We start from the raw sequence: 27,282 nt of genomic DNA, 5'->3' as shown, positions 1-27,282 counted from the left end.
TGGTTTGTGTAAATTCATACACAGGCACCCTATAAAAGTGGATTTTTGACATAAAAGTTATAAATGAAAGTTGACTTTTGATTACTGCTTTGGAGCTCTTGTGATTTGCCATTTGGCTACAGTGCCAATTGTAGACACCAAATCCAATTTTGCAAGACCTTGAATGGCCTTTCATGATATGTAAATGAGGCCTGTTTCTTCCCTAAGTGCACTCTTTGATTCTAGATCATTAACTTGATATCAGGTTAATGTAGCTGCTGCCCATCCATTTCTATGAATTTGAAAACCTTTCTGAGATATTGCTAACAAAAATGTACTGTGCTTATTAGAACTCTTTAGTACCTAGTATTTCCGCTGTTTTTCCGCCCTCGTAGTACCACAAGGGATTGTGGATGAATCTAGTGCCAGATTCCTATTTACAAATCAAAGCTGGTATTTAGTTGTATGCGTACAGTAGGTGTTTTACATCATTAACTCTCTATTGTATTTCATACTTGTGTCAGTAAAAAAGCACATCAGGCCAAGTGTTGAGCAAATTGGGAGGAAAATCATCTCAGTCTTGTTTACAAGGCAAAGATTAAACCCCTTAAAATACATATTTTAAGATAAAAATGCCGCCAGTCACTTAACTCCAGTATATAGGGCAAACACTCTCCTATAATAAGCCTGGCTGCATATCCTTTTGATTTATGACATGATGTAGTAATAAAGTCAGTTGTAAATTTTGATGATGGTTGTGAAGAATAACTGTGAATCTTAGGCAGTAAGCAATCATTAGTATTAAAGAGGGCTTTGGCATGGTAGGTTTGCTATTGTAGCTTTAAATTGAAGGCAGGTTTTGAAACAAAATAAGAATAATCCAAACTGAAAATCCATAAATGTGTTCACGTTTAATGAAATTGTGCTGCCTCTAATTACGAATTTTTTTTAGAAAGTGCACCCACTGGTTGGAAAAGCTGCTTTGTCTTTACAAAAAGCTTTAGTAACAGCATTTTCTTTCCCCTCCAATATTCTAGTCTCCATGAAATTTTCCGTTCTACATGCAAGGAATGATATCTATTTATAAACTGGGATTTCTGGTATCTTGGGTATAGTGCTTAAAAGCAAACTCGTTGTTAGTAGGGCCCTGTTACAGTTACTCAAAATATAAGTGATACCAGAGAAATCTTAAAATGTTTATGAGTTTTTAGGTATGTGTAGTTGTTTTGTTGGAATCCTTCAAATATTAATATGTGTGTGTGTGTGTGTGTGTGAGCGTGTGCTTATGGTCCATTTACAAAGCGGCAAATGTTTGAATTAGCTTAACTGAATTGAACTTATACCACTTCCTCCTGGGTGCTGGGGAGCATTTACGGAACACAACCTGGGGGGCAGCTGCTCTTTTCTGCTAGCCCTGAAAATCATTACATTTCAACAGCTATGTGACATACTGTAGGAAATTGTGTTTTAGGGCTGCACGTCTCAGTGCTGTTATTGTTGAGAAGTATAGAAAGAAGGAAGGTTGGGTTTTTTTTAAAGAGACATGAGTTGTACTTTGTTGTGATAGATACTTATATGTGTTATTTCAATGAAGAACAGATACCTTTTAACACTCTATTTAGTCTAACTAGTTTGGGGTTAGACTAGATGATCCATACAGTCCCTCTAACCCTAGGATTCTATGTTGTTGTTGCAGGGCGTTATGATCCTGCAGCCACATCCAAATAACTACCCTTCTCCTCAGGGTGGTATGACTTAATGATCAGAGTAAGAGGGGCTGTCCTTAGATTCAGGGCAGCACGGCCTAGTGGCCTACATCTATGAGGTGACGCTGTAGCTTAGGGCAGTAAGGCCCAGCAGCCAGAGTCAATATGACCATCCTTCCACATAGAGCGGTGGGGCTCAGCAGCCAGAGTCAACAGGACCACCCTTCTGCGCTGGGCAGTAGGGCCCAGCGGCCAGAGTCAATAGAACCGCCCTTTCGTGCAGGGCAGTGGAGCCCAGCAGCCAGAATCAATAGGACCTCCTTTCTGCACTGGGCAGTAGGGCCCAGCAGCCACAGTCAATGGGACCGCTGTTCCGTGCATGGCAGAAGGGCCCAGCGGCCACAGTCAATGGGACCACCCTTCTGCACCAGGTAGTACGGCCTAGCAGCCAGAGAGGGGTGGGCTGCTATCCAGGAGTGGGTTAGAGGCCGGGTAGGGGGACTGGGCCCACCCTATTCCACTGGGTCCAAGCCCAGGGCCTAGCAGAGGTAAGAGTATCCATCACTGGATCAGCAGGGATCCTTCTGAAACAATCTGACTCTGTTCCCAGTACCACAACTGGATCAATGTCTGGTTCCCCTGGGCTACTTCCTATTCTGTCTTCTTGCTCCATAGTTCACAGGTCTTCTGGGGTAGTCAGCAGGCTAAGTTCCCAGTGACTCCTTCCCCTTATGGACAGCTGGGTATTTGCCTGGGTCTCGGCGTGCCTAGCCTCTGCTGTCTGGGGTTCCAAGCGGGAGCCTGGAACATATATCCTTTCTCCTCCCAAGTCAGGGCAGACTGAGCTGAGCTGCTCCCTTTTATAATGTGGTTCCAGCTGGATCATGCCCAGCAGGAGAGAGGGGGCGTGGCCTCCTCAGTCCATAGTATGGGGTTAACCACTTCTGGCCCAGTATGGAGCAGGAATACCTTGACACAGCAGTCTTTGTATAAATTTGAATAAAAACTTCACTGAAGCTTTAACTATTTCCTTTTATATATTTGTGTGACAGATAAAAAAGAAGAGTAATCACTAACCTTATCTCGTGCACTTGGATGACACCAGAGTTGCCCTAAAAACATCTTTTCTTGGAACTATTTGTTTAAGCATTTCACTAGCAGATTAAACCAGAAGAGAACATTGCTGTGGAATATTGTGGGAAAAGTACCTGATGCCTGTACATTGTGTAAATGGGAATGGACAGGGCAGTTGGACCCATCATACATTTCAGAATTTTGAAACATAGCTAATTTTTATTACTACTAAGAAACCTCATGTTAAGAGCAGGGGTCAGACTGGCAGTTTATGGCAGCTCAGCACTTTTTCCTGTGCTTCAAATTTTCTTTCTTTCTTTCTATTTATTTTTCCTCAAGTCCCCAGACCAGGAGCTCATTCAAAAGTGAGCGCGTCATTCCTTGGGGCAGGATATAAGTTTGTCTCTTCATAGTCCCCTCAGTCCACACCAAGTCTATCATTGATGACAGTAGGAGGTTGGCAGAAAGATCAAGGATAGAATTTGACCTTTGTGTAGTAAATAAAGTTTAGTTATTATCATTATGTATTATTTGTTCAATACCTTATTGTCAACATTCAGCATCGCTGTGGAATAATATGCTCATGTTTAAATTCACCACTATTCCTGCAGTTTCCCTTTAGTCCCTATCACCCTTTCTATGTTTCTCTCCTTTCCTGTTTGTGCCTTTCCTCCTTTTCTCTCTATTTCCTTTCCTGCAGAAATTCCTAATTCCAAACCTTCATGAGTTTCATTCCCAACCTCCTCCCTGTCCATTCTCTAAAATGATCAGCAATTAAAATAGTTAATATTGACGTTTAGAGTGCATCATTAGTACAGCTGATCTACATTTTCTGCACAAATAAAATTCCAATCAGAATAGGTGATTTTGTCAATATCAAAATTTTCTTGCCATAATTGCATATTCTACTGGAGATGCCATGAAGTGTGTGATATTCAGAAACATATTCAAGCTGTAAGTCATTTATCTTTTGGGTTTTTATTGGGGTTTTTAATAGAAAATAAATAAAAAATAATAAAAAATCAAACTTTTGTATGGGAAAAGATTGAGTTCTATTAACATTTCCAATTCTCCAATTATGAGAATCTAAACAAAAAATCTAATTTTGAATCAACATTTCAAACCAAGAAATGTTTATTTGTTACAAAATGTCAATTGAAAATGAAATATGTTCCTCTGAGGCACTGAATCATTTCAGTTTATAGCTACATTTTTCATTTTGACATTTCCAATTCAAAACTTTTCAGAATATTTTGGGTCTTGAAAATTTTCAACATTTCAACTTCCTATTCCAATTTGGAGTGGAAACTAACTTTGAACTTATTAATTATCATTTGTACTACAGTAGCACCTTAGGGTCCGGTTTTCAACGGGAATACCTGGTCAAAAAGGGATCCTGGCTGACCGGGAAGCAGCCGGCATGTCTGGCTCCTAGGCTTAGGAGAGGTCTGGAGGGGGTCCACATGCTGCTACGCCCCGCCACCCGCAGGTGCAGTTCCCATTGGCCTGGTCAGAGCAGGGGATGAACTAGCGCAGCTAGCAGGCTGCTGTTGAGGGGTCGTGGCACACGCCTCACCCGCTGCTGCCGGCCCTCTTCTCCTCCTCACGCTCCTGCTGTGGCTGGGCTCGAACTGTGGTGTGTGCCCTGCGGTGAGCCACGGTCTGTCGCCCCATCGCCGGTACCCAGGAGTTCGAGGTATGTTTGAGGCTGCACCCCCATTCCCCTCACTGCATCACTCCCTGTCCCTCACCCCCATCCCCCCATCCCATCCTGCCCTGCCCCCCACACCTACCCATCCCACCCATCCTCTCCACCCCCATGTCCCTCACCCCCACAGCCCTGCTCCCCATTCTTCTCCATACACTGCTGCACTCCCATTATGTCCCTATACACCCCTGTGCCCCCCACATCCTCATGCACCTGTAGCCTTGTGCCTCACCCTGCTCTTGTCCTTGGCCTCTTTCCCTCCCCGTCCTCTCCCCCCCCCCTCCCCCCGCCACATCTTTTCCCCTCCAGACCACCCTCCTCCCTTCCCTGCTGGGTGTCTATGTGTAGGCAAGTGTGTGCATGCATGCATTGTATGTGTGAAAGAGACTGTGTGTCTTTGTGTAGGGAGGTGCATGCATTGCTGCATGTGTATATAGCTGTGTGAATAAAATTTGCAGCCTAACTCTTTGACTTTTATTCCTTTTGCTGGCTTGTGCACAAAAAATTTGGTGACATAAACTATGTGTGTATTCATTTCATAACAAGTGTTTAAAAGAGAAGGGAACTCTAAAAGAAATGTGTTCTTTCTTAAAAAGTGAATGTTGTTGTCTAGTAATTGCAGAAGAGCCAATGTATCACACATTTCTCCCCACCTTTGTCTAGCTACATTATAAACTCTTTGTTGCAGACTCTCTCTTTTTATGTGTATGTCCAGCACCTACCACCCTGGAGCCCTGATCTTAGTTGGGGTCTCTCGGGACTAAGCAACAATTGTAATAATAAATAATGTAGAAGTATATTGTTAGTGCATGCTAGATATGTACACATGAATACACATGCATATCTGCATGTAGGTGTGGGAGTCAGTTTCTACAGATTTATTTATATAGGTATATGGACAAGTGTGCATTTCTGTGGTTGTGCTCTATGGATTTGTATTCGGGCTTCAGAAGTGGGCCTTTAAAGGACCCATTGCAGCTGTGATAATGTGTGGTCCTAATTCCACACATAAAATTACAATAACTTTAGTGAACAAAAAAACGTGGAGCTGGTTACGAAAAATGGGAGAGGGGAGGGAAAGAATCATGAAAACCTTTGTGAAATTTCATTTTTTTAAATGACCCTTTTTGACTATTTTGCTGCCAGCTCTAGTGTCTTGTAATAAATAAAACCTGAAATCAGCATAATACCTCTGTCAAAACAATAAATATGCCTGTTTGGGCTTTGCAGTGAAAATGAGCACACGAGCGAGGGTGGGTGAGAGCAAGCAATGAAGGGGTGTGTGTGAAATGAGTGGGGATGGGGCCCCAGGAAAGGGCGGCGCAGGGGCGGGGCCTCAGGGAATGAGCGGGACAGTGGGCGGGATAAGGGTGTTCAGATGTCTGGAATTAGAAAGTTGGCAACCCTATAGCACCCAGGAGCCTCAGTCATGGACAAGAAGCCTTTTGTGCTAAGTGCTGTACAAACATAGAACAAACACACGTTACTGAGCTCAATACAGGGGTAACTGGGTGCAATTTAATGGCCTGTGACATACAGGAGGTCAGATTAGATGATCTAATGGTCCTTTCTGGCTTTAAACTCCACAAATCTATGAATCAGAGTAATGTCAAAAATTTCCCACATGAACAAATTCCATTTCCCAAAGAAGGTCTCATTATTAGATTGAAGATAAATTCCCCAGTCGGATTAATGTGGTTAAGGAAGTTCTCATCTCCCCGGATTTGTCTACATGGTGTGTTAGTCTGCACCAGAGGAGTGTACATTCTTGTGCACTAAATGGCCCGTGTGGACCTTGCTGGCATTCACTAAAAGTTCCCTAGTGCACATTAATGTAAAACTATTTGAAATGGAAAATGCTGAGATCTGACTGAATAAAGACTGCAGGATTTGAATTTGGCCCCTTCCAGCTAATTCACAGTTCCATATTCAAAAGGTTTGTAAATTACTTTTTTAGTGGTTACAGCCTTTCTGCGCCGACCAGGAAAAACATGTTAGCACCTTTTTAAGTGTAGAAAGGAGCTAATGTCAGGCCCAGTTCTGAATGGTGCAGAGTGCAAGTGGGAGTTTTAGGATACTAAGCATCTCTCAGGAAAAATGCTGTATTTAGCAGGATTGTGTCCACAGCTTCCAAACGCAGGGTGGACAGTACTTCAGGGTTGAGGGAAACTGGTGGGGCTCATCTATATTCCAAGAAAATGCACAACTGACAAAGCTGGTGATTTTATCCCTATTTCTGGTGCTACAGTTAGCTTGCTGCAAATGAAAACATCAATATGCTGAACAGCAAATAATAGATTTTCAAGCCAGCAATGAAATGAAAAAGATATTCTTGGGTAAGAGCAGTGTCTAGATAAAATGTAAATCCAATCTTTCCATGAAGTGGTTCTGAATAATAAGAAATGCACACAGTCACTAAAAGACATTACCAGAATAACACAGAAATTGAACAAACTGTTATCAGTTGTTCTTCCTTCTTTCAGATAAAGGTAGATGGTTATCCAGAGAATAAATTATACCAGCCTTCCCATTTGTTTACCAGCAAAATCCAAGTTCCCTTTTCACATATTCTCTTACTAATGTTGGCCCCATTTCTGATCTCCTTTACACTGGTGTAAATCAGGAGTAATCCAATGGAGCCAATTGTCCTTATAAATGGGATTTTTAGGTGTAAATATTATCATAGTCTGTCAGCTGTGTGGTCTGGAAGTATAAACACAAAACTGAATAGGGAAATTCTGAGTTCAATTCCCAGTCCTACCACATTCATTATGTTATGCAGCCTATGAATCAGATTCTCTGCTCCTGTCCTGATCCCTTTATGCTATCTGAGTGGTGCAAAAGAATCAGAATCAGGCCAAAGCTGTCAAGTTGAGAATTATCCTCTTGGAGAGGAAGTCTGGTACAAGGCTGATGGAGCTGGCTATTATGCCAGCTGCCCCCTTCAAGCTACTGGCAAGGCGGGGTGGGGATTGTGGGAAAGAGATGTGATGGGGAGTAACGAGGGAGGGTTGGGATGTAGAGCAGAGCTCTGTTACACCAAGTCACAGCTGGTATATAGTTCCTTAGGGACATACGCCTGCTTTTGTAAATCAGAGTAGCCCCAAGGCAAACCTATTGTGTCAGGCCCAGGGCAGCTTGAAAATGAAGAAACTATATCCAGCTCCCTCCTCTCTCCTGTGCTGTTGGATCTTGGTGCAGAGGAGAATGTGGCCCAATGTCTCTGACTCCCCCTCTGTAAAATGGTGATAATGCTTACTTACATAAGTCACTGGGATGAGGACTGAGTAACGTTGTTGTACAGCACCTTAAAGATACAAAGGCCGACATACATAGTCAATGTTGTTAATTATTATTGGTTTCAGAGTAGCAGCCGCGTTAGTCTATATCCGCAAAAAGAAAAGGTGCCACAAGTGCTCCTTTTCTTAATTATTATTGTTTCTGTTTTGATTGAACATTTTGCCAAACACAATACATCCTAAGCCATAATGAACACCTTTCATTTGTTGCTTTGACTGATTTACAATTCCTTATGTGGAGATACTGAAAATAAGATTGAATCTCAGCTGATTTACAAAGAACATTAGTAATCTTGTCTCTCATATGTAAGAACTGGATTTAGGCCATGTTGATACAAGACAATCAGTTTTCTGTGCTTACAGCATGCTGTTGCACAACATAGTAAAAATGAAATGCCCAATCTGATGAAGTTAGGTGTGTTATGATGTTTTCCTCATTACAGATTATAGCATCAGGAAAACCTCACAGCGAAAGACTCTTTGGTGTTTTTAAATATCCTGGTGGTACCATGCCTATGGCTATATAGCTTTCAGTGTAGTGGGGGAAAAGGAGAGGTTTAGGGTAAGCAATATTTTAAAATGAGTATGTTTTTCACTTTCATGAAATGGTTGGTATAGTTTGTATTTGCATGCACCTAGTTTCCTGGCACATTATATAAAAATTAGTAAATGAAATTAATACAAGCTTTTTATTCTTACTCCAAAATAAAGGATTTTTGAAGTAGTCTAATATTTTTTTTTGCACGTGCCTGCATTTGGTGTGTATATGTAAGTTTATTTTTGCTGCACTTTCCTTTGGTATCTGACAGACCACTCCAGGTAATATTAGTATAATAAAGCATTAGAAACTTGAAACTAAAATGTTTGTTTTCTAAAATGTTTTCCTTCAAAGGGCCCCCAACATGCTTGCATTACTCACTTAAAGAGTCCCAGTGAAGTCAGTGGAACTACTTTTGTGAGTAAAATAAATAGGATTTCTAGTGGTGTACATTTTTTGTTATTTTAGGGTTGCTTGTGACTGCTGACATTATTTAGTTATTTTAGGGGTGCTGTTTGTTTTTCAATGGCAAAATTAGGCAATGAAACTTTTTTGAGAGAGAGAGAGAGAACTAGAGAGAGAGAAAGTGGCGGAAAGATTTACATTGACTTAAAAAATAAATAAGGAATTAAAGATTTTTCTAAAGATCTTCATGAAACCTTTCCTCCATATACATATAACTAATAGGAATGTTTTGCGGTGTACTGTTTTATGAAGCAATAAAGTACTAATTTCCCTTGCAACTGTACAGATGTTGGGCTTGATTCATCTAGATTCTGCCAGCACAGACCATGGCACAGAGTTGCCAGGCATGGAGAATCTGCCCGGCGGAGGGACCACAGCATACAAGCTGCCCATAACCCCTGCCCTGCCAGCCAGCACTATCCCAAATGTGGTCAGCACACGCCCAAGAGGAAACATTGCCAGGGCACCTGGAGGATGCATTTATTCAATGCTTCCAGCAGCCTTCCCCAACAATTTGAAGCGGCACTGTGCTTGTAGAGCCTCCTCTGTTTGCTTCCCCACAGCCTTCCACAGTGCAATGTAGAAGGGGTGAATAATGTCCGTTTCTATTTTATGTGTTCAAATGTTATCCGTTTATAACGGAAAATGAGAGCAACACAATTCATGCCCTCTATTGCTCTCTTTGGAAGGCGGAAGAGCTTAAAGACAAATCTTTCCAGGTGGATTCAACTGTGAGTATGTTTACATATCTGTGCCTCTGACAAATATATCAGCATTTAATCTATACCTAGTGCAGATATTTGTGTATTTTAGTTACTACCTTGTGTCTTGTTTGGGCTGTCCAGTCCAGAGCAAGCTTCTTGGAGATTTTTTTTCTAGACATAACAAAAATCAGTATAAGATCTGTGGTTTACATTATGGACTTCATATAGAGAAGTTTTATGAGTCATAAAAAATCTCCAGATAAGCATCTTAACCAGAATGTATGACTGGGAAATATTATGCAATGAAGCCTGTATGCCCTCAGAGATGACAGGGTATTGATGAGCATTTTACAATGTTAAATTATTAATATGAAGCAAAATTGGTGTTTTAAGCAGAGATTATCTAGAATTGGTCCAACATACAACAGCACCTTCTCCTAAGAGACCTGCTCAACTGTTTAGGATGTCAGTGCCTATAAGGCCTGCAGTGTATATATACACACACAAATGTATGCATAAAAGATCCTGAAATTTGCTTATTTCTTTGTATTGTTTTAAGTTTTGACATTAAATACAAGACAATAGTTAAACATAAAAAACTTTAAGTTTTTTATTTTATTTGCATGTAAGGTAACTTGCAAACAGGTCAATTTTCTGGCTATTTGTGACTATGCATTAAAATTCTGCTTTTATTGTATTTATGTATTCCATACACTCTATAGAAATAAACATTGGCAAGAGTTTACATTTAAAGAGGTTTAGAAACAATAACATCATTTCTGATATCAAATATATGTAATGTAATCTTTTATGGGCTCCCCTTCAGTTTTTCAAGTACAATTTTCAGCCACTTTTGATAAAAGATACACCTCCTCTAAATTATGCTTCTACCCTAAAAAGTCACTTGGTAAAAATGACCTTGTGGGGCTCCAAATTCATTATCTCACTGATTTTCCTATCCAGTGAACTCAGTTGCAAGTACATTTCTAACTGCCAGCTGCACAAACTCATCCAGAGCTCTGACAGTCACACTGGATTCCTTCCATCTTATGCATCACAGCCAGTAATAAATATTCTGTATGCCAAATTATGCCCTCAGAGGCACCTGTGCAATCCCATTTCCAACCCTGGATTTGCACAGGTGTTGCTAGAAGCATAATCTCCAATCAATGGGGTTACACAGATGTAGCTGAGGGAATCATTTGGCCTACAGACTCACTAGTATTGGTGAGGATACATAAGGTAGAAGGAACCCATCTTGACTTTCAGAGCACAGGGCAAATTTCAGAAGCTGGCAATTGCAAAAAAACCATCCTTTTACTTGCAAGCAGCAATTTTGACATGGACATAATGAATGTGGAACCTCATAATTCTAATTTCATAAAGTCCCTTTTTGGGTCCAAATGGTTTTATGATTTACAGAACGCCAAAAGCAAGAGTTAATTTGAAAAATTCTGAATAGGGTTTTGGATTACAATCAGACAATAAGAGTTTATTCGATTGATGTAGACTTGAAACTTGATATCCTAGTTAAGAGTTTGGTGAGGATGGAGTTTCTTTGGATTCAGACCGAATTGGAATTATCTATCAAATTATTCCTCTGTTTCAGTTTAGTTCAGTTAATCTCTTACTCTTGATGAATCCAGTTATTTTTCTAACTCACTTCTAGGCTCCTACATATTTTTACTCTCAAAACAATAGTTTTGTGAAAAGCAAACCATCAGGCAATCTGGAGGTGAAAGGCTCTGTAGTCCTTTATTCATCCTCTCAGACATCCACTTGCACAATATATTTAAAGTCACATGTAACCAGGCAGTACCCTACTCAGGGTATGTCTTGACTCGGAAAAAGGTCTGATCTTTGTGTTAGCTGACATGTGGTAACTAACAAGAAGTAATATCTTAGTGAAGACAAGGAAGTTTGTAGTTTTCACATAAATTGCCAGGTTGAGGTAAAGACACTGCAGGAGCTTTACTTTCTAATTCATGTTAAAAACACAGTTGCCTTGTCTTCTATAGGATTTTACCTAGTGTTAGTTACCATGTGTTAGCTAACACCAGGTAAGAAAATACTTTTTTTCCCTAGTGAAAACCAGACCCAAGCAGCTGACGAAGCTTATGTTTATTCCAGATAAGACCCATAAAGAATGTGTTTGTGATATACTCTCCGGCCTCACCTCTCTGTTACCAAACAAGTCCTTGTATCCCTTATCTTAAAACAAACCTTCCTTGACCCTATAACTGTATCACCCCATTTTCCTCCTCCTGTTTGAATCTAAACTTTGAGTTAAACCATCTCCCACAACTTTCAGGGTGTCAACATCTGCAGTTGTCCCCGTACACTACAGATACACGCTCCAGTTTCACACCTGACAACTTCTACAAAGCAACTTTGGGAAAAAATCTATGGTACACTGAAAGTTTGGGGCCAGAAGGAACTATATTAAATTTAACATTAAAATAAACAACAGATGAAAGAGTGCCCTGATTATATTATTCATTTTAATATTTAATTAAATAAAAATGCATTTTTTCAATTTACTTAAAGCTGACACAGAATTTTCAGATCCATGTAATAATTCTACAAAAGAATGTCCAGTGGCACCAGTTCAGATATTTTTTGATTGGGGCAAATTCCCATCCTCGCCTCACATTCAGGGCCAGATTAAGATAATGAGGGGTCTAAAGCTAATGGGAGGAAGGGCCTAAGTATGAATTACATATTGGAAAAAACATGAAGTAATCAAACATTTATCTACATACATATTTACATATTACTTATTTATGTAAAATTAACAAGTTTATTCTACTCTCACTACACTCAGTTCTTCAAACAAACAATTTTCTCCCCCAAGCTTTAGCTGTGGCAAAGTCATGAATGATGTCATCATAATTCAAAGATCTGACGATTTCATTCTCAAAGCTCAAGAGGGACAAAGTACTGAGATGCTCTTGAGTCGTGGTGGATCGGAGGACATTTTTGCCGCTTGTTAGAAGAGAGAAGGAACATTCTCCACTCCAGTTAGTGATCATTAGCGACAAATACACCCGTAAAGCAGTTTCAACATTTGGGAAAGATTCTATCACATTGGATTCAGTGATAACTCGGTACATCCGAATAGATTTGCTTTCATCATCTTTTCTCTCTATATCTGAGAGTGATGTGAATTCAACACATTGAAGAAATTCTTTAGTAAAATCTACTGGGAGATCGTCTGGGTACTTCTGACATAGATGTTTGATACCTTCACTGACTTCAGAACTTGAAATGTTAGGTGACAAAGTTGTCAGTACACAAAAGGTTTTGTCAATATTTTTGTAAGCCTCGATCCGATGTTCTAATGAACTCTTCAATTTGTCGATGATTGTGATGAAGGTATTAACTCTGAAGGCCTCCTTGTTACTGAATGAGTGGGCAGCTGCATTGTAGCATGTCTTCTGTCTTTTGTGGTGTTTGGCTGACTTATACTTATGGTTAGCAGTCCTTGCAGCCCCCTAAATTTCACACTCATCAAAACTATCCCGCATTTGTTGAAGAACACTTCCAAGACTCCTCATTAGGTTTACAGCAGTGGAAAGGTCAATCTGGACACTTTGCAAGCTTAGACTGCACCTGCTGAATGGCTGAAGTATATCATTCCAGACCTCACACAAAATACCAGTTTCCAAACTGCACATTGCATCACTCAGGATCTTTGCATCTTTTCTTGTTGCTGATTTTTGAGATTCATCATCCTTGATGCTCTCTAGTGCTTCAAGGATGTTGGGGTACCCCAGAACAACTGCATTCACAGCTCCAACACTGGCACTCCACCGTGTCCCTGAGAGTGACGTGGAGACTGGGCATCCCTTTGGCAGTGACTCTCTAAGAATCATCCAACGACTGGTTGATGCAGAGAAAAGATTGTACAATTCTTGGACAAATGCAAAAAAAGAAACTGCTTCAACACAACAGACCACGGAAGATTGGTCAACAAGGTTGAGTGAGTGCGCAGCACATGGAACGTAATCAACCAAAGCATTGCGCTCTGTTATCTTTGCCTGCATCCCTGAGTATTTGCCACTCAAATTACTTGCATTGTTATAGTTTTGGTCACGACATCCCCTTTTCCATGAGGAAATCGAGTAGGCATGAGGCAAGTTTCTCTCCTGTGTGGCTGGTGATGTTTATGAAGGTCACGAAATGCTCAACTGGTCCGCTGGGTAGCACATAATGCAAGATGACAGTCAGCTGATCTACATGTGACACATCCGGTCTTGAGTCGATGGACACTGAAATATATCCCATATCTCTGATCTCATCTACAATGGCTGATAGTATCTTCTTTGCCAACAGTGCAATTAATTCATCACAAATAGTCTTTGATAGATATGATGTATAGCCTTTTCCATGATTTATGTGTTCACTGATGTGCTGAGCTAAGAAAGGGTCAAACTTAGCGATTAGCTCTAGAACACCATGGTAATTGCCATTGTGTTTCAATCCAACAATCTCATCTGAGCCATGAAATGGCAGACCGCGCTCAGCAAGAAAAACTATGGCTTCAACTACATGTCTGAGAACATTCTTCCAATAAGCACGAGCTTCCAAAAACTGGTTTTCCATGTGGGTATCAATTCTACCGCTAACTTTCTTTAGGGCATGCTAACTGACAATGTATGCTGCTCACTCATTGCATAATTGGTAATGTATGCAGTATTGTTCTTCCAATCATTGAAGCCTTCGCAAAACATTCCCCACTTTTTGGTATCAGAAAACAGGGAGCAATAAAATGTACATTTTCTTCTTAGAAGGTGAATAGATGAGCCATTCTCGCTTGCCAATCTGTTTGTTAGGCTTCATGTATTCAAATATTGATTTGCTCAGATAATGATTCTGATTGATGTACTCTCGCTTCGGCAATGAAAAGTCAGCATCTAGATTCTGGCATTTCTGTGGGCCCTTCTCAGTCCAATATGCAGTGAGATCTTGAGAAGACCTGAGTCATTGGAGATGGGTATTTTTGTATTACTATCACTGGGAAAGTCGTCAGAGGAGTGCAGTGAGACTGCAGCTAGAGAAGTCACAGGAGGCTGCTCCTTTTCATCAGGTGCCGGCGCAGCAGGTTCACTTGGGCTGGTTCGCTTGGACTTCCTCAGCACCAGATTTAGCAGGAGGAAGAAATGTTAGGAGAGGAGTACCTTTCAGCACTACATCTTGTCTTTGCCGTCTTTCTTTTTTCTCCTTCAATTTCTACCATCCTGCTTTCTTTGACATGGTTTCTGTTGTCCAGTGTAGGCCGCCTGTGTACAAAGTTCAGTATTGCTTGGGCCCACAAACACTTCCTTAGCCTATAAAGACAAAATCACAACCACCATCAATTGAATTCACAATCTTGATGGATTAATTTGTACAAAGCAATATCTAATGAGACAAAAAATTTCCGCTGGCCCCACTACCATCACTCAGCTGTTACTTCAATATGGAATGGAAGACCTACAGTAGAGCCTAAAAATAGGAGGGCCTAAGGCTATAGCCTTATTAGCCTATGGGTTAATCTGGCCCTGCTCACACTCCCTCTGGCAGTGACCCCATTCTGGTCTCCATTCATCTCCCCCACTCCTCCCACAGAAATCCCAGGTCTCCCTCAAGCAGGGAGTCTCCCCTCTCTTACCCACTCAGTGCATGAGCCAGTGCCACCAGAAATCGAATTCTCAGCAGACTCCCCTGCACTCCATAGTACAGGAGCAGAGTCCTTGTGTGGCAGGTCGCAACACCATTTGGCCTGACCACCCCTTCATCTGGATGGAGGGGACTCTGGGCCAAATTTCAGTGATCTTGTGACCCCCTGTCCCATGTTGCAACACCACTCACGGAAATCTGGCCCAGCTGCCTGTCTGCCTGTACAGAGGGGCAGACAGGTAAAATTTCAGTGACGTTGTGATCACGTAGCCAGCAGCAGCCGACCTGATTTAATATGGGACCAATGCTTAAGAATGGTCAGACTATCCCCTCACCAAGCTCTGCAGCCAATGAAACATTGACCAGATGCAAAAACTTTGCAGAGTGGTGGTGGTGGTGGTGAATATGCACAAAATGCAGGGAGCCTGTCATCAAATTTTATCTAGCATACCACACTGCGCTTTTGGTATCAGAACAACTGTTGACTCATACCTCCCACGGTTGTAGAAACCCAGCTCTATTTCTTCAACAGCAGACATGACATATCTGTGAGTCAAACTTAATTCTTATTTTGGCAGATATCCCATTAGAAGAGCAGTACATAGGGGCAGGGCCGGATTAACTCTCCTGTGGCCCAGGGCTATTAGATTTTGTGGGGCCCCTGTAGACAAGTCTCTTTCCTGAGAAGGAGTTTGGTGCAGGAGTGGATTCTGCCCTGTGGCAGGGGGTTGGGGTGCAGGAGTGGGTGGAAGGTGCAGGCTCCGGCCAAGAGGCACTTAACCACAGGTGGCTCATGGCCGGCAGCGCAGCAGGGCTCAGGCAGGCTGCCTGCATGCCATGGCCCCACGCCGCTCCCGGAAGTGGCTGGCTGCTAGCATGTCTCTGCAGCCCCTGGTGGAGAGGAGGGCAGCGTGTCTCCGTGTGCTGTGTACGCCTGTGAGCGCCACCCCATAGCTCCCATTGGCCAGGAACTGGCCAATGGGAGCTGCGGGGACAGTGCTTGGGGCAGGGGCAGCATGCGGAGCTGCCTCCCTGCGCCCCACCAGGGGCCACAGAGACGTGATAGCAGCTGGCCACTTCCGGGAGCAGCGTGGGGCCACGGCATGCAGGCAGCCTGCCCGAGCGCCCCTCTGCACTGCGGGACTTTTAGCGACCCGGAGTTAGAGATCACTGCCTGTGATTTATTTTTGTGGGGGCCCCCTTGAGCAGATGCACTGGGCTGCAGCCCCTAAAGTCCCTGCCTTAATCTGGCCCTGCATAGGGGGGTCTGCTTCTCCACATAGAACACTATGGTAGTGGTTTTTTAGTCTCAGGTGCACTCCTGAGGGCAGACCCAGCCCCTTATTCATTCTACAGAGACCTTTTCCTGTGCAGCAACAGATCTCTGAAATCTGCAAGACACTCACTTTCTTGCCTGTCGCGATTAGTCATCAGCCTTGTTTTTCAAACTTCATCATCTCTCCAGCACCACCCTCCAAAAAAAAAAAATCAGACAGAAGATCAACATTAAGAAGCCCGCAAGAGCAGTATATCTGCTTAGAATTAAAAGACCAGTTTGAAAGATTTTTAAATGTTGTCAAAATACACCAAAGGCACTCAAAAAAAAAAAAAAAGAGAGAGGAGGGGTTATGTGGAAGCCTTTATAGTATTTATATTCATCTTTACAAAGGAGACAAACTCAGACAAGAAAAATGTTTCAACCAGAATAGTCTTCTTTAGGTTGCAATGACAGTGGTAAAAAGAAGGAAGTAATCTGGCCTATTTTTTCCCTCCACTAGTGATAGTAGTAAAACTTTTTCTTGTCTTATTTTGGAGTGTTATTGCTATTTGACTACATTAAAAGTTCTGGTAGCTAAAGGCCTGATCCTGCAATGTTTTCTAGATGGCACCCCAGTCATGAAAGGCCCTATATTTTTGTTTGGCTTCTTAATCACATTTAGAACTAATTGGAAATTTTCCATTGAAACAGATTTCCATCAGAATTAAATCAAAAACTTTCATAGGAACATGCCAATTTCATCAAAACTTTATTTCATTTTGATAAGGTCAAAATGTTCTGTTTTGACTTTATCATTTCAACTTTTATGTTCTTATAAATTACAATACATGTTATAATTATATGGTATAGCATAAAAGTCAAAATAATAAAGTTGAAATGAAAAAGTTGAACCTTAGCAAAATGAGATGTTTTGATAAGGTCGAAAAAATATTTCACAAAATTTCTGAGATTTCAACTTTTCACTCTGATTCAGAATATCACCAAATCTCAGAATTTCCCACAGAATGGAAATTCCATTTTTCGACCATCTCTACTCACGTTATTTATTTAAATTTAAAATAACAAAAAGAACATAAGACCAGACGTAAGAATGGCTATATTGTGTCAGACCTATGGTCCATCTAGCCCAGGATCCTGTCTCCAACAGTGGCCAGTACCAGAGTTTCACAGGGAGTGTACAGAACAGGGCAGTTGGAGTGATCCACCTCTGTCTTCTGGTAGTTAGAGATTTAGTATCAACCCAAGCAAGAGGTTACATCCCTGATCTTGGCTAACAGCCATTGATGGTCCTATCCTCCATGAACTTATCCAGTTCTTTTTCGGAACCCAGTTATACTTTTGGACTTTACAATATCCCACAGCAATGAGTTCCAAAGGTTAATTGTGTGCTGCATGAAAAAGTATTTCTTCGTTTGTATTAAATCTGCTGCCTCTTAATTGCATCATGTGGCCCCTGGTTTTTATATTGTGGGAAAAGTTAAATAACACGTCACTAACCATTTTTTCCACACTATTCATGATTTTATAACCTTCTGTCATAACCCCCCTTACTCGTCTCTTTTCTAAGCTTAACAGCCTCAATCTTTGTAGTCTCTCTTGATCATCTTTGTTGCCCTTCTTGCAACTTTCCAGTTCCACTGTATCTTTTTTTGAGATGAGGTGACCAAAACTGGACACCATATTCAAGGTATGGGAGCACATGGATTTATACAGTCGCATTTTGGTATTTTCTGTCTTAGTTTCTATCCCTTTCCTGATAGTTTCTAACATTCTGTTAGCCTTTTTGACACTTCTCCAAGGTTCTAGGCACCGTGACATCACTAATAATAAAATCCCAGCAGCCAGGAGTCATTTCACAGGAACTCAGCCAGCCAGACATCTACAGAGACTCCTTTCCACCCCTTCATCATTGTGGGACGCATACCCTCACCCTCTCCAAAACCCCTATCAAACAGATGACATTTGCAGTGTGCCCATATGGACACGGAATTCAATCTACTTCAGACCAGGTGGGGAGAAACCAGAGTCGTGAAGCCTTCACAGAGAATGCCCAGCAACCCTCTCTCCCTCTTTTATAATGAAGGGAATTCTACTCAGGCTCCTCTGATGACCACAGTGGTGGCAGTATTACATAGGGAAATAGGCAATCCCTCAGGTAGGCCAGGCTTTGAAGAGTCTGCTCCCCCTTGTTAGGAAGATCTATTTTAATATATTACTATAAGTCATAATATTTTATGATAGGCTGACTCATACCATTCACATTTTCCTTTTTACCTCATACAACCCAGATGATAAACAATAACCATTATTATGGGTTAGACTGGGTCATTAGGCACCGTCATGGGGAGGACTGGGACGCATTGTGCCTCAGAGACAACATTTCTCACATGGCCCCTTTTTGTTATGGGGGCAGTAATTTGCAAGACTCCTTTTCCCATCCTGTGCTCTCTCTTCCCTCCACTCTCTGCATCTGGACAGTGCTTGGGGAGGTATAGGGTGGAGAGCTATGTTTCTGCCTCTTTCCCACCCTTCCTACTTTTTCCCTCCAGGGAGTATCTGGTGCTTAGACCTTCCTATCTCCCCAGCATCTGGAGCTAACATGTAGATAGCCTTACAGCACCATGAAATTGAAAGGCGGCGGGGGGGGGGGGGGAGAAACTTGCTCCTCTTAAACATGTTTTAAGTACCATCTATGCACCCTGATTTGTTAAGGGTGGATTTAAATCACCATGTGACACAGTGCCCTATTTAATCTGGTTTACTACTAGCCCGGGGGAAAAAAGGCTAATTATTGGCATTATGGTCTAGTCGAAATTAGGAAGTGAAAATAAATGATTCATGACAGGCAAAGTACTGTTTTTATGCAATTAGATTGTTTAACGTATGCTATATTTTTCATGATTTAAAAAAAATGATCACAGGTGTGAGTAATGCCAGAGGTGGCCATGGGTCAATTTGTGCCTGTAAATGTCACAGCCACCAGATTTTGAAGTCCGAAACATCCACACATCTCAGATAGGTGTCATTGATCTTAACTGATCAAAAGCAAAACCGTTGACTGTTTCTCCAGCTATTGGCAGATAGAGAACCATGAGTAAAGAGGTGATGCCTTGACTGTGGGGGAGGTTCGGAGGAAGAGAATAAGAGAAAGAAGGGATAAAATAGACACTATGGAAACCCGAGAATGAGAAATCAGCACTTTATCTTTAAACTGATTTCTTTGCCTTGCAAAAAAGTAACTAGCTGCATGCTTTTGAAAAGCTTGTAGTGTTAAAGCGCCATCTTCAGTTACTTGGAAGCACAGAGAGCAGATGCCCGGAGGATGCACCTCAGTCCCTAGGACATGAGCTCACCCAGCCTGACTGCACTAGGCAATGGGAAATAATCGCACCAGATTCACATCCACTATCCCACACTCTCTAGCAAAACAAATTGCTATGCTTTCTAATAGCCAGCCCAGGAGGAGATGGTGAAAGCATTAATACAACCCATCTTAAATGACCCATGCAAGTCATTTTTCATATATGTATATTAAGATTAAGCTCCCAGCCCAGCCTCTTCCAATTCCACACCTCCCCCACTAAAACGGTGCGAAGGGCGGGTGGAGCATGGGGGGGACTTCAATAAAGGCAGAGGGGAGGAGCCAGTGGGAGGAGCCCGAGTTACACCATTGGCTGGCTGGGGGAGTGATGTCACTCATATGAAACCCTGATAACTAGTTCGGAGGGGACCCGGCCGCAACTTTTGCAGAAGGGGGCGTGTGATCTAGTGAGAGCTCGGGGTCCGGGCGGCTGCCGGTGCTGCTGCCGCCGCCGCCGGGGGGAGGGGAAAGAGCCGAGCCGCAGAGCGTCCCAGTCCTGCGGGTGCCTGGTGCAAGGGGAGCAGAGACGGCCGTGTGCGAGCGGGGAAGGAAAGGCGCAGGAGGGACCTTGCAACTCGCACGCGGGGCTTCGCCTTGTGACTCCCGAGGGCTCGTGTGGCGGGGCAGAGAAAGGGCTGGCACACACAAAGAAATCGCTCCAAGCCCGGCATGGTGCAGCAAGCAGAAAGTACAGAGACTGAAAGCAATCTGCCCAGGGAGGCGATGGACACCGAAGAGGGCGAGTTTATGGCATGCAGCCCGGTCGCTTTGGATGAGAGCGACCCGGACTGGTGCAAAACGGCTTCAGGGCACATTAAGAGACCGATGAATGCGTTCATGGTGTGGTCTAAAATCGAGAGGAGAAAAATCATGGAGCAGTCTCCGGACATGCACAACGCGGAGATCTCCAAGCGCCTGGGCAAGCGGTGGAAAATGCTGAAGGACAGCGAGAAGATCCCCTTCATCCGGGAGGCGGAGAGACTGAGGCTCAAACACATGGCCGATTACCCCGACTACAAATACAGACCCAGGAAAAAGCCCAAAATGGACCCATCAGCCAAGCCCAGTGCCAGCCAGAGCCCGGAGAAAAACGCACCCACCAGCAGCAGCAGCAAAAGCGCCAAGAGCTCCAGTAAGAAATGTAGCAAGCTGAAGTCCTCCTCCTCCTCCTCCTCTCCCGCCAAGCCCGGGGCTAAAGCCACCCACCCCGGGGACTACGCCGGGGAGGACTATGTCTACGGCACCCTGAAAGTGAGCAGCAAAACCGTCAAGTGCGTCTTCATGGACGAGGAGGAGGAGGAGGAGGAGGAGGAGGACGAGCTGCAGCTCAGGATCAAGCAAGAGGCGGAGGAGGAGGAGGACGAGGAAGACGAGCAGCAGCAGCAGAGGCGATATAATGTAGCCAAAGTCCCGGCCAGTCCCACCTTGAGCTCCTCGGCAGAGTCCACCGAGGGGGCCAGCCTGTACGAAGAGGTGAGGGGCGGCGCCGCCTCGCACGGCAGCAGCGGCAGCAACAGACTGTACTACAACTTCAAGAACATCACCAAGCAGAACACCCAGCAGCAGCCCAGCCTGTCCCCGGCGTCGTCCAGGTCCATCTCCACCTCCTCCTCCAGCAGCGAAGAGACGGACGACCTGATGTTCGACCTGAGCTTGAATTTCTCCCAGCACCCTCACGCCGCCTCGGAGCTGGGGGTGAGCTCCGCTTCGGGGAACCTGTCTCTGTCCCTGGTGGATAAAGATTTGGATTCGTTCAGCGAGGGCAGCTTGGGCTCTCACTTCGAGTTCCCCGATTACTGCACCCCGGAGCTGAGCGAAATGATCGCAGGGGACTGGCTGGAAGCGAACTTTTCCGACTTGGTCTTCACTTACTGAGCCGCGGGAAGGCGTGTCGCTGGTGAGAACAACCGAGCAGAGAAATCGGAGAGGAAAGATGATGCTGGTGATGATGTGATGGAAGTGGGGGAGTAAAAAAATGAAATAATAAAATGTCTTCTTTTCTTTTTCTTTTTTTCTATTTTTTTTTTTGTAAGTCTCAAAGTTAGTTCCAAACCGAGCCCGGAGTTATGATTTTTTTTTTTAATTTGGTGATCGCAACAACAACAAAAAGGCATGGGGGACTGGGGGAAAAATGATTCAGAAGTCGATATTCGAAGCTTGTCGGTCTGTGATTGAAGTCTGGAAGATGGTCTGCAAAGAAGTCTTTTGGCAGCACAACTGTTACTCAAGGGGGTTGTGGATTTTTTTTTCCCGCGAGAGATCTTAAAAGAACTGTTCTGATTTGATTTTTTTTTTCTGAAAGGGACCATTGCAACTTTTTTTGGAGGGAGAAAACTGATGTCTTCTATGCATCCGATTCTTAACAAAGCTGCAGGGAGCTTGAAAAAATGCAGACTGTACAAACGCTTACAAAAAGAAAAAAAAACTGTGAACTGACTTAAGATCAGAGTTTACTTTTCAGATCAAATTGTCTATGGTTTTACAAATGTGATTTCTACTTGCCAACTTTTTTTTTGTAACTTGTTCCCTTATACCTCCTTGATTGAATACCAGACAGCCTAGACCTCAGTACAAAAAGGTATTGAAACATTTTTGATACATAACAGACCTCAGTCTTTTTTAAAAATTAATATATTTTCAGGCGTATTTTTGTACAGTGAAAAGGGAACATTCTTGCTGTGTTTTTTCAGTAAGACTTTTCAGGCACTTCTTCCCTTTTATTTTTTTTCTTTTCTGTTTTTAGCATGCAAGTTTGTTGGTACGTTACGTCCTGGTTTTAAAAGGATTAACATTTTAAAAATAATCCTTGCATCTAAAGGCCTTGTGGTTTAAAACAAAAAAAGAAACTTTTTTGTACAGCTATAGTTCAGATTTGTTCAATATTTGTAGGTAAAGATTTATTGAAAATGGTGATATAGACCTCAGAGCTGTTATCTTAGTTTAAAAGATTGTATATGTACTGTACTATAGTAGGACTTTATGTATCTCATACGCTGTGATATGTGGATGGGGCCCCAGATGGAAGGTATGAAACTGGATTCTCGATTTTTAGCAAAAAAAGGCACATAGTTAAAAAAAGTTTCTCATTTTGTGCAATATAATCTAAAGTACAGACCATCTGCATATTTTGTAGCAAATGATGGCAAAAGCAGACTTGTGCACTGTCAACATCATTGCCTTTTTTTTATGCTGAAAGTCTGTATCTTGACAATTTTAATAAATCAGCTGGAACTGATAGAAACTCGAATCGCTATTAGTGTCTGTAGAAGTAACGCTGGCGATGCCCTGTGCCCACGCCCCACCCGCGGAGCTGTAGGCGGCTGTGTCTGCATGTAGCCAGGGGGGAGAACGTTAAGACAGCTTTTTATTCCACAAACGTGTAAAATCGCTGATTTTACCCCGCTCCCCCAGCCAGCTTTCCGCGGCCACCTACCCTAGAAGGGGAGACCCCGGGGGTGGCTGGCCCTCAGGAGCCCATAGAAAGATGGCGGGGAGCATCCCGGAGAACGTGATTCCAGGCACGCTTGAGTGTTAGCTTCTCTGCCCGTTTACCTGCCTTCTGTCGTTGCTGCATCTCCCCTCGGCGAAGGGCTGGGGGGGGGGGGCGCATCCCAGCTGAGTGTGGCTAGCGGAGGGGCCCTTTGCCGAGGGGGGATTCTAGCCCTCTCCCCATCTCCGGGGCGGCGGGGTAAGGACACCTTTCAGGCTGCGATCCGTGCGCGTAGGAGGCGGGGATGGCTCTGGCCTCGCTCCCCCAAGTGGCAGGGCTCGGCTCTCCGGAGGGCAGCGTCGGGGGCCGGTGCTAGCTCGCTCCCTGCTCGGCCTGGGGGAGTCTCCCTCAGGCTCTCGGGGAGGGGGCTGCGCTGGCTCCCGGGGTCCCTTCCACGTGGGCTGGGCTGTGCGGCGGGCCAGGCTGGCCGTGCGCGGAGGGGGTGTGTCCGGCCATGTGCGGCCAGCGAAGGCTGTGCGGCGGCAGGCGCGCTGGTTATTTTTAGCAGCTTCTCTCCTACCCCCCACTCCCCCTCCCCCAGCCCCGCCAGTCTTAAACGGGGGAACCGGGCGAAGGAGTCGGGGTGCAGCGGCGGGGAGGGACCGGAGAGCGGCTGGCTCCCCCTGGGCGGGGCGCGCGAGCCTCCCCGCCTTTTTCCGCCCCCCACGCCGGCCGGGGCAGCACGGTGCTGGGCTGGCGGCTGCTTCCCGCCTCCCCGTGCATCCCTTCCGCAGGGGCAGGCGAGGCGGGTCGCAGGGAGGCAGCAGCGGCCGGGTGCGGGGCTTCCAAGCCGGGGAGGCCGGCCGCAGCCGGGGGATCCTGCTCAAGAAGGGGCGGGCTGAGGCCTCCAGTTTGCCGCAGGGGCGGAGGTGCAGCCAGCTTTGATCTCTGCCCAGTCCCTTCTGTGCAGGGCTTCCCTCCCCGCCCGAGCCGGGCGCGCACAGGCGCTGCTGGCCCCCAGCTCGCGGAGCCGGAGCGATCTGCCCCCAGCCAGCTCTGCCTCTGCCGCCCTTCCCTTTGAGCGGCCTGGGCGGGCTCGTAGCTACCGATGCCCTGCCCAGAGCGTGCTGCCGCCCTCCTCGGCAGTGGCACGGCGCTAACCTCCGCCCCGCCGGCAGCTGGAGAACCCAGGGGATCCCTGCTCCAATTCCCTCTTCTTTGCAGTTGCCTTTGCCTGTCTGAGAGCTGGGGCGTGGGAAGGGCGGATGTGAGCGGCTGCTGCAGATGAACAGACTTTGTAAATGTGCATTTTTTTCCCCCTTAGGAGCCGTCAGATTTCAGTTTTACACTTTGAAAGAACTGCTGATGGCAATAAACAGACTCAAGGTGGAAGTGTGTTTCTCAAGAAGTTTACTTTTTATCTGATAGGCATTGGTCGATCCTTTTATCTTTTTATCCACTAATAAATGATCCAGCTGTTTACAAGGACAATTCACTGTGCTGGTAATTTTGGTGGCAACCACTGCTACAGGCTTTCAGACTTGCTGAAAATGAAAATCCTGCATACATATTTGTAAGGCATAATAAAACACAACATTTAAACCTGCATGCATGTTATGTTTAATCAAAGACAACTCTTAGGCATTTAAGTGGTGAGATAGCTACTTTAGGTTAGTTAAATAATCTGGTAGTTAAATGATTCATATAATCTGATCTCTTTCTCATAATAATAATAATTTAAAAAACTTACTCATGAGTCTAAATAAAAGATGTTTGGCCTAAATCCTTGCTATCAGAAAAGAGATGTAGAGTATCTGGGAACCTAAATTTATGTCTTGCATTGTGATAATTCTTTATGAAAAAAAAAACTGTTTTAAAACAAACAAGTACAACACACAAAATATCCTTGGCAATGGATAGTCCTCAATAAAACAGAATTTCTTGAATTTTAAGTTTTTTTGGTCTCAAATGATTAGTATGTTCTCTATATAATTACTTAGCAATTAGACTGAAAACAAATGACATTTATCTCTTCTAAGGCAAAAAGAAAAGAAAAAAAAGAAAGAAAAAGAAGTAAAGTGCTCTACAGCCTAGCCATTAGCTGTCCTACTATTGAAAACCAGTTCATGGGCTAGGGTGATAGCATTAGATGATCATATTCCAATCCTTTAAAACTGAGCCAAAATTCTCTTAGCAATTCTTCAAGCTATCATGAGAGGGTGTGGACAATTTCTTCCACTCCCTTCTTTCTGATATGCATCCTTGTTTATTAAAATGATAGGCAGTGTAATTGAACATTTGTGTTTTGCAAATGTTCAGTGAGTTATGTATTAATGATGGTCAAATCTAAGCTGGATTCAGTTTGTAATAAGGTATATGTTTCAGCTCACAAAAATTTTTGGAGGAAATTTTTACAATTATCATTACAAAATATTAATCAAGAATAACTAATTTGAAATATCCAAGTATAGAGCAGTCAGGCAGATTTTAAAGAGCAACAGGTCTACTTTAGTCAAAGGAAAAAAACACCCTGCCAAAAGAGTCTTGGCTTTTGGAAGGGAACATGTAAAATTAATATTTTGAGTGACGATGCAATGTACAGGGGGACAGTACATATTTTTTTTCCCAAAAAGTTTGACATTTAATTCATTTGAGAGCTTAACTTTGCATATTGCCCAAGGAAAATGAATGAATATTCTAATTAAGCCACGAGACTTTTAGGGCTAGAACTTGCTCCTTGTTGAAATCAATGCCTGAACTCCCACTCATTTTAGTGAGAGTAAGAGCAGTCTTACAGTCACTAAAGATCACATCAGCTAGGTTACCCTCATATTTTATGTGTGGGGTGTTTCTGGTCAAATTGAATAATCCTATTCCCAGTTTTTCCTTTTAAGTATGCATATGAATTCTTGTTGACTACCCTCTTGGAGAAATCTTTATGTTCCAGGCTTAGTGTCTCCCATTTACTTTCTTATTACCCCTGTTTTCATTTGGTCTCCGTAAAGTATTTTTCTTTGTGTAAGCAGACTTATGGGCACAAAAGAAGAAACTCAGCTTTTTCCAATTGGAAAAAACAGCTTAGGATCTCACTTAAATATCAGACCTAGAAAAAGGTGGTGGTATTTTTTAGATTTTGAAAATGAACGTTTTTGGAAGTTAACTTCAATTGACATTTTCCCTTTTGGTTGCTGTCTTCTGTTTATTCTCTCAACTGTAAAAGTACTAACTCACAGTAAATTGTTTAATTCCTTTAAAAGGACAATATTTTTCAAATTTAACAGGAAGACATATTCAAAATGTCTTTTAAATGTCTCGTGGTCTAAAGTGTAGGCATCCACATCCACCCAGGGTAAACTTCCCCAAAGGTAGAGTCTACTGAATGTGGTTTGCATCTGTGTGTCCTGCTTCTTCACTTACACAAGTGTAAATCAAGTGCAACTCTATAGTTATTCTAGTGTGAAACTCCTGTGAGGTAAGAATCAGGGCCATGTAGTTTTCAGCTATTTGATACTCCATTATAGTTCATTCATTTTCTCTCTAACCTTGCCACATCTTCATATTGATGCCCTGGTATGTGCTTATACCTGCATTTCTTAACAAAAATTCTCATTGAGCTTAATGAGAGTTTTTTGCTTCAAGAAGGATGTGCGGAATTGGGTCCCAATTCTTCCTGTTTTTTTGAAAAACGTAGTTCTCTTTCTAAATTGCCCTTAATCTTCACTTATGATAATGACCAGAAAGAAACTCCCTATACTGAGATGCCTTACATTTCAACTATACAATTTTATTCCTTCAATTTCTCTTTTTTCCCAAATTTCAGGCTGTGATTTTTAAAATTTATTATTTTTTTACACACTACCTGTATCAATTAACTGCCTAATTAGTTTTATCTTCTCTACATGGATGCAGTGAATTTGTAAGAGAATTTCACAAGCAAGTAGTTTTTTAGTGAGTTTAAAGTAAATAGAGTTTTAAAGACCTATTTTTATATTCAATATAAAGCACAAATGTGCAGAAAGTGTAGAATGACTTACGAAAAAGGGAAACAAAACTTGTATTGTTTCATGTATAAAAAGTA

The 27,282-nt window shown here is 43.1% G+C and overlaps 1 protein-coding gene across 1 annotated transcript; it reads left to right on the top strand.

Moving 5' to 3' along the window:
- The first annotated feature begins 20,171 nt into the window (after positions 1 to 20,171).
- Positions 20,172 to 27,018, top strand: SOX11 (SRY-box transcription factor 11). The gene is made up of 2 exons (XM_073336084.1): positions 20,172 to 22,352; positions 24,529 to 27,018. Exon 1 carries the CDS (start codon positions 20,444 to 20,446, stop codon positions 21,647 to 21,649), a length of 1,206 nt encoding a protein of 401 aa, XP_073192185.1. The 5' UTR covers positions 20,172 to 20,443; the 3' UTR covers positions 21,650 to 22,352; positions 24,529 to 27,018.
- Positions 27,019 to 27,282: the final 264 nt, after the last annotated feature.

The sequence above is a fragment of the Lepidochelys kempii genome, chromosome 3 (genome assembly GCF_965140265.1).
Source record: "Lepidochelys kempii isolate rLepKem1 chromosome 3, rLepKem1.hap2, whole genome shotgun sequence".
NCBI lineage: Eukaryota > Metazoa > Chordata > Testudines > Cheloniidae > Lepidochelys > Lepidochelys kempii.
The sequence above is the reverse complement of the archived record's forward strand: the minus strand, read 5'-3'. Positions and strand labels throughout refer to the sequence as shown.

Bases quoted from the DNA above. Each gene is read 5' to 3' on its own strand.
- SOX11 (XM_073336084.1), top strand. From the start codon at position 20,444: ATGGTGCAGCAAGCAGAAAGTACAGAGACTGAAAGCAATCTGCCCAGG.